The 8,358-nt window shown below is 32.4% G+C and overlaps 1 protein-coding gene across 1 annotated transcript; it reads left to right on the top strand.

The window, feature by feature from the left end:
* Nucleotides 1–1,100: 1,100 nt before the first annotated feature.
* Nucleotides 1,101–1,593, top strand: LOC115889839 (zinc finger protein 555-like). The gene is made up of 2 exons (XM_030909916.1): nt 1,101–1,266; nt 1,415–1,593. Exons 1-2 carry the CDS (start codon nt 1,101–1,103, stop codon nt 1,591–1,593), a joined length of 345 nt encoding a protein of 114 aa, XP_030765776.1.
* Nucleotides 1,594–8,358: the final 6,765 nt, after the last annotated feature.

Below are 8,358 nucleotides of genomic sequence, written 5' to 3'. Positions count from 1 at the left end.
AAGAATTGAATCTGATCACAATGCGACTCAATGCGAACAAGTAGTAAAAAAGAGTCATAAGAATTGAATTGATCTGAATGCGATTCGTTCGTTTCTATGGCTAGTTCGTTAAATTGAATCGTTACCAACACGGATCCATAAACTTTGAACGAACGAGTCTTAAAAAAGAATCGTAAGAATTGAATCTGATCACAATGCGACTCAATGCGAACAAGTAGTAAAAGAGAGTCGTAAGAATTGAATTGATCTGAATGCAATTCGTTCGTTTCTATGGCTAGTTCGTTAAATTAAATCGTTATTAACATGGATTCATAAAATTTGAACTAACGAGTCGTAAAAAAAGAATCGTAAGAATTGAATCTGATCACAATGCGATTCAATGCGAACAAGTAGTAAAAAAGAGTCATAAGAATTGAATTGATCTAAATGTGATTCGTTCGTTTCTATGGCTAGTTCGTTAAATTGAATCGTTACCAACACGGATCCATAAAATTTGAACGAACGAGTAGTAAAAAAGAATCGTAAGAATTGAATCTGATCACAATGCGACTCAATGCGAACAAGTAGTAAAAAAGAGTCATAAGAATTGAATTGGAACAGAATGCGACTCGTTCGTTTCTATAACTATTTCGTTGAAGTGAATCGTGGCCAACACGGATCCATAAAATTTGAACGAACGAGTCGTAGAAAAGAATCGTAGGAATTGAATCGGATCACAATGCGACCTGTTTGTTCAAAGAATCGTGAGAATTGATTCATTGCTTACAGTATTGTTCGTTAAATCTTGTGGCCAGCACGGATCCATAAAATTTGAACGAAGAAGTAGTAAAAAAGAGTCGTAGGAATTGAATCGGATCACAATACGACTCGTTCGTTCAAAGACTCGTGAGAATTTATTCATTGCTTACAATGCTCTTTGACAAATTTCAAGAAATATTTATTGTTTTTATTTTTACTTTTGAATTTATATTTATTTTTAATTGTCTTTTGTTTGGGTATTAACCTGTTGGGCAATAAACTTTTATTTACTATAGGAAAATTATACGTAAATAAATATTTTAGAAAAGTTTTCTTGTCAATGTGGAAGAAAATACAACACTATGCGGTGTTTCCGTCGCCACAGACGCGAGTGCGGTAGAGAAGAACAATTCCAGTTCCAGTGCCCTTATTGCTCTCGAACAAGTAACAGAAAGGGAAATCTTAAAATGCACATAACCACCGTACACTGGAAGAAAGTCGTGAAACAAGAAGATACAACTAAATTTGGTTTGGAATAATTATTATATCCTGTAATAATTATATTCTTATGAATGTATTTGTTTAACTTTCTTTTGTATTAAGAACCAAATAAAAATAATAATGATTGTATTTTAATTTTTTATGATTGACTTAATGATAGTGTTATATGTTTTAGGAAAAAGGTATTCTTGTCATTGTGGAAGGAGCTACAAAAATCCGGAGAGTTTGTGTAGGCACAGGCGTGAATGCGGTAGAGATAAACCATACCAATGTCCTCACTGTCATCACAGGAGTCACAGATCAGACAATCTGAAAAGACACATAGCTTTACATTTCATAGGAAGGAACTCGTGAAACAAAACTAATGAAACAAGTCTAAGTTTAGAACTTTAGACTAATTATCCGCCAAAAATCACACATCGTTTTTTTTATGAACTAGTGGTAGTTATTGTTTTTTTGTAATCAATTTAAGCAGATTAGGATTAATATTTATACATACCTCCAATTTTTATAACAAAAAATAATTACACAGGCTAAACAACCGCCGGCGGTATTGTTCGTGTATAGAAAGAGATACCGTAATCCGGCGGTATAATATTTCTATATCTATAAATGCCGGTAGAAAATTGGATTAAGTTGTCGTTGACGGCGGTATAAACTCAACCGGCAAGACAAAAGCCGTCCCACATAAAAAGAAAACACATAAAATTTGATAAAATTATAATATTTAAAAAGGTATACCGCCGGTATTTTTTAGATATTTAGCACGAACACCGCCCTATTTTATTACAATTTACCCCGTTCTTTAGCGGTATTAATGTAATAAATATGTAAAACCATCTAAAATGGCGGTATTTCTTTTGTCAATTTTTTATACCGCCGGCAATAATTTTATCTTGTCAACAGTAATTAATCGAGGAATTTGCTTTGGGAAAAACAATAATACATAAAATTTGATACAATAATGGCAGTATTTAGGTTATTTAAAAAGGTATACCGCCGGTATTCTTTATATATTTAGCACCAACTGCCCTACTTTATTACAATTTACCCAGTTCTTTAGCGGTATTAATGTAATAAATATGTAGAACCATCTAAAATGACGGTATTTCTTTCGTCAATTTTTTATACCGCCGGCAGTAATTTTATCTTGATAACAGTAATTAATCGCGGAATTTACTTTGTGAAAAACAACAACACATAAAATTTGATAAAATAATGGCGGTATTTATGTTATTTAAAAAGGTATACCGCCGATATTCTTTATATATTTAGCACCAACCGTCCTACTTTATTACAATTTACCCCGTTCTTTAGCGGTATTAATGTAATAAATATGAAAAACCATCTAAAACGGCGGTATTTCTTTCGTCAATTTTCTATACCGCCGGCAGTAATTTTATCTTGATAACAGTAATTAATCGCGGAATTTACTTTGTGAAAAACAACAACACATAAAATTTGTTAAAATAGTGGCGGTATTTATGTCATTTAAAAAGGTATACCGCCAGTATTCTTTATATATTTAGCACCAACCGCCCAACTTTATTACAATTTACCCCGTTCTTTAGCGGTATTATGTAACAAATATGTAAAACCATCTAAAACGACGGTATTTCATTCGTCAACTTTCTATACCGCTGGCAGCAATTTTATGTTGTCAACAGTAATTAATCGCGGAATTTACTTTGAGAAAAACAATAACGCATAAAATTTGATAAAATAATTGCGGTATTTATGTTATTTAAAAAGGTATACCGCCGGTATTCTTCATATATTTAGCATCAACCGCCCTACTTTATTACAATTTACCCCGTTCTTTAGCGGTGTTAATGTAAAAAATATGTAAAACCATCTAAAATGGCGGTATTTCTTTCGTCAAATTTCTATACCGCCAGCAGTAATTTTATCTTGTGAACAGTAATTAATCGCGGAATTTACTTTGGGAAAAACCATAACACATAAAATTTGATAAAATAATGGCTGTATTTATGTTATTTAAAAAGGTATACTGCCGGTATTCTTTATATATTTAGCACCAACCGCCCTTCTTTATTACAATTTACCCCGTTCTTTAGCGGTATTAATGTAATAAATATGTAAAACTATCTAAAACGGCGGTATTTCTTTCGTCAAATTTCTATACCGCCAGCAGTAATTTTATCTTGTGAACAGTAATTAATCGCGGAATTTACTTTCGGAAAAACCATAACACATAAAATTTGATAAAATAATGGCTGTATTTATGTTATTTAAAAAGGTATACTGCCGGTATTCTTTATATATTTAGCACCAACCGCCCTTCTTTATTACAATTTACCCCGTTCTTTAGCGGTATTAATGTAATAAATATGTAAAACTATCTAAAACGGCCGTATTCCTTTTTTCAATTTTTTATACCGCCGGCAGTAGTTTTATCTTGTCAACAGTAATTAATGGCGGAATTTACTTTGGGAATTAATGTAATAAATATGTAAAACCATCAAAAATGGCGGTATTTCTTTCGTCATGTGTCCATACCGCCGGCCGGCAGTAATTTAGCCAGTTTGAAAATTAATTGTTTAGATGATTAAATTATTTACGATACCTATTATGTTATAATAGATTTTTCTAGTATTATTTTTTTATATTTATAATAAATTAAATTTTTTAATATTTATAATTATTAAAAGGTGAAAAGTTCACTTTGTTATTTTATTTGTTTTTTTTTCTTAAAATAAAGCAGAAATGTTTTTAATGGCTCTTTTTTTATTCTACATTATTATTAAACACAGTTTTTCAAAACTCGCAGTTTCCAGCCTAAGTAATTAATGAACAGATATTTTTTTTTAAGAGATAGTTAGTGCGATACTTATAAGATTACCTATTGAGAGTGTTAAAAACCTGAAATGTAGGAATTAGAAAAATAAATAAAAAACGATGAAAAAGTTGAATATGAATATTTCTGGAGCTTACTCAAAAAAAAATGGTAAGCAGACTCGTTATACATGAAAATAACAACAAAAACATGTACTAATTTGGATAAAATTCATAATTAAATACTGGAACTCACCTGGGGGTACTTTGCCCCCTAGCAACTGACATTCTTAATCAACATGTCATTCCATATTTTCCATGTCAATCAACAATTATTCGAATCTATTGATAATTCATCTTCAACAACTAAAGATCATAGCAAATAAACCTTTAGTCACGTGATTAAGCTTGACTTTTACATATTTTCTTTTAATCAAAATAGTTTAGGAAACAAAAATAAATTAATTATAAATATATAAAAAGTTATTGCTTACATCAACAAAAGCGGTGAGTTTTGTTAACTTAACAGCTCTTAAGAGATACAAAGGACCATTACTACCGCTTTCCCGTTCAGAATATTCTAACGAGGTTGTGATGACTTTTTTACAACGGCTATTAAACTACCTTGTACACTTACAGTGAACTAAAAGAGGTTCTAAAAAGAGCAACGTTCGACTACAATGTCTGCCAGTATAATAATTTTTAAGCTTAAAGTATAACAACACAATTAATTTAATCCAAAAACTCGTAATACAAAACTAAAGTGTTAAAACGAATGACAATATCAGGAAATATAAAATGTCAGTTGTATAAAATGACGATATAGTATATTAAACAACGAGTTTCGAAAACGACGTTTTGCTCACGAGTTCGACAGTTTGTTGGCTCGAGCCGCAGGCAAGAGCCACAAGCCGAACGAGTGTACAGGGTGTGTCAAATTCGAGGCTTTTAAATGGAGACACCCTTTTTTATAGGAGATAGACAAAAACTAATATCGGTGTCTGGAGCTCAATTTTTATCAAAAACATGATGGTGAAAACCGCATATCGATATCTGTAACCGTTTCGGATTTACGGGATGTTTTTCAAAAATATGCATTATTAACAAATCGCTGTAACGCCAATTTCAGATCGAGTTTTCCGTGTGTCAAACTGCATTTTTTAGGCTAGTCGTAGAAAAAACAAATTGTGTGTGAAAAACAGAAATGTCACAATAGAAAACCTTTGATTTGTAGCTTTCATTGGAACACATGTTTTGGGCAGGGTATTTTTTAAGCTTATTTTTACGAATATTTACCAAAAAAATTGTCCAAACTAACAAGACTTAACAGTAAAACTAACAATTTTTTTAACGTTTCTGTAGCATTTTTTATTTTTAGGTATTTTTTCTAACATGTACGTGTGCAGCAGATGCGACAACGTTTTCAAGTCCAAAGATGACTATCTCTCGCACAAGCCATACTGTGTGAATGAAACGAAAGAATATTTTGTTTGCAATCGTTGCGGTAAGGGATATTCGCACTACAAAAACTTGAAGAGACATCAGAAGTACGAATGCGGAATGGAACCTCAGTTTTGCTGTCAGTTCTGTTCGTACAAGGCGTACAGGAACAACGTTCTGAAGCTACACTTGATGAAAAAACATCCGGAGGTGTACAGATAGTGCTACTGAGTCACCTCGTGTATAGGGTGAGCCAAATTGAGACACTTTTAAAGACAAATTCCCCTTTGGAGACAAAAACTAATATCGGTGTCTGGAGCTCAATTTTTATCAAAAACATAATAGTAAAACCCACACGTCTACAGGGTGTCCCAGGCTGAGCGTGCATTACAAATTTCTAGAGAACTACAATATCTAGATCGAAGATTTTTTGCACATCATTGTTTCACAATGAGATCTATCAATTAGAAATATTTTCAATATGGCGGCGCTTCCGGAAACACCGGAAGTCGATTTTATTTTTATGCAACATTCATCAAGCAACATTTTTATTTCAAATGGGTACCCCCGTTTTTTATTATACAGGGTGAGTTTCCTACGATGTTCTCTATGGGTATTTCGGAAACTACTGAAGATAGAGACTCGGTTAAATGGGGAAAGAATTGCAGTTTTGTGGGGTCATAAATATGCGCCTTTCAGATTTTTGAAAAAGTTCATGGCTTACTAAATATTTCGAAAAAAACAAATTTTGGCTATTTTAAAAATTGTCTCTAATTCCATTATAATCTATTTTAGACAAAAAGTTTTCAGATGAAAGTTGTAGATCCTTAATGCGATTATATCCTCCGTTTTTTTCTCAAGCCTGTCATTTTTGAGATATGACAGAAACATATATTTTTTTAAATGGAAACCAGTAACTGGTTGTGTAATGGCCAACTGTTGGCCATGACTTCATAAAAAGCGCCATTTTTCAAGCTTTTCAGCGATATAAGCTGTAATATGTTTTTTTTTTGAAAAATTACTAGTTATAGCCAATTCTTATAATTTTTAAACAATTTCACTTAGTTAGCCATGGAAACAAGTTTAATCATCTTTACTCTCAGAAATGTATAGCTGTCACATCCAAACTTTGTAAATTAAATTAAACAAAAATTGTAAATATGAATTTTTCAAATGAAGAAAAGCGTGTAGGATTATTGGTTCAACTTTTCTTGGCCATACATTTTCGAGGATACGTTGACCGGTGAATGTTACGTTCTTTAGAGAACGGGTTTTAAGACATATGTTAGAAATGCTAAATTTATTTATAGCCAATTCTTAGTTTTCAGTTGCATCTTGAAAAGTGAATTACTACCTAATTTGACAGAAGGACCGGTCGACTTATTTAAACTTCTCTCGTACCGCCACAACGAGTGTCTCTCTTAATTCATAAGTTTTTTTGTAAACCTTATACCGCATAAAAAATTATAACCATACCGCATAAAAAAATCTAAAATGGATAGGTCAGGTGATCGAGGAAGCCCATGTAATTGGTCCACCTCTTTCTATCCCTGCATTATTATGATATAAATAATTTTTAACATTTCTTTCATCATGGGGGGGGGAGGTATAATGCAAGTCATGTTGGAACCACTCTATTGATGCACGAGTATCTACATGCTCTTCTTAACTTGAAAAATTCATATTTACAATTTTTGTTTATTTTAATTTACAAAGTTTGGATGTGACAGCTTCACATTTCTGAGAGCAACGGCGATTGAACTTCTTTCCATGGCTAACTAAGTGAAATTGTTTAAAAATTATAAGGATTGGCTCTAACTCAATAATTTTTCGAAAAAAAAACATATTATAGCTTATTTCGCTGAAAAGTTTGAAAATGACGCTTTTTATGAAGTCATGGCCAACTATGGTTTCCATTTAAAAAAACATAAGTTAGTGTTATATGTCCAAAATGACAGGCTTTAGAAAAAAACGGAGAGCACAGTCTCATTAAGGATGTGATTATCTACAAATTTTATCTGAAAACTTTTTGTCTAAAACAGATTATAATGGAATTAGAGACAATTTTTAAAATAACCGAAATTTGTTTTTTTCGAAATATCTAGTAAGCCATATATGTATAATGGAAAGTAAATTTCTTGCAGTTTTTAGGTATATAATAAAATTATATAAGTGTTTCTTGCCTTGAACTGCCAATATAGAAATTAATTCCACGCTGTGTTCATCATAATGTGGATCAACCTGCTCTCACTACCGGTTTCGGGGCCCTACCCCATCATCAGGTGAGCTTGGGTATTTCCACGCGATGCGGGACTTAATATCTTACCGCTACTTTACGACAAGTCGTATTTATATATTCTGCGCTGTGCTCGTCGTTTTGTGGAAATATCCAAGCTCACCTGATGATGGGGTAGGGCCCCGAAACCGGTAGTGAGAGCAGGTTGATCCACATTATGACGAACACAGCGTGGAATTAATTTCTATATTAGCAGTTCAAGGCAAGAAACACTTATATAATTTTATTATAAGCCATATATTTATGACCCCACAAAACTGCAATTCTTTCCCCATTTAACCGACTCTCTATCTCAAGTAGTTTCCGAGATACCCATAGAGAACATCGGAAACTCACCCTGTATATTTTAATTCTCTATAAAATGTTATGAATTTTATATCAAACACTCTACACCTAGCAGTGACCGTTTTTGAGGAAAAAATATTTAAAATTTTTGGAGGAAATAAAACTGCATGTCAAAAAAACTGTATAGCTTAAACGTCAAATTAAGTGATTACCACAGCTCCTGTGACATCGAGTGTGACATAAAGAGAAGATATGTGGCTATCTATTTCAAAAATTAAATTGTTTGAATGTCATATAATATA

Source organism: Sitophilus oryzae, unplaced genomic scaffold, assembly GCF_002938485.1.
Source record: "Sitophilus oryzae breed Bouriz unplaced genomic scaffold, Soryzae_2.0 scaffold_857_pilon_pilon, whole genome shotgun sequence".
Classification (NCBI taxonomy): Eukaryota; Metazoa; Arthropoda; class Insecta; order Coleoptera; family Curculionidae; genus Sitophilus; species Sitophilus oryzae.
This window is presented reverse-complemented; position numbering and strand designations above follow the sequence as displayed.

Bases quoted from the DNA above. Each gene is read 5' to 3' on its own strand.
- LOC115889839 (XM_030909916.1), top strand. From the start codon at position 1,101: ATGCGGTGTTTCCGTCGCCACAGACGCGAGTGCGGTAGAGAAGAACAA. The intron at 1,267-1,414 runs GTTTGGAATAAT...TATATGTTTTAG, and splicing joins AGAAGATACAACTAAATTTG to GAAAAAGGTATTCTTGTCAT.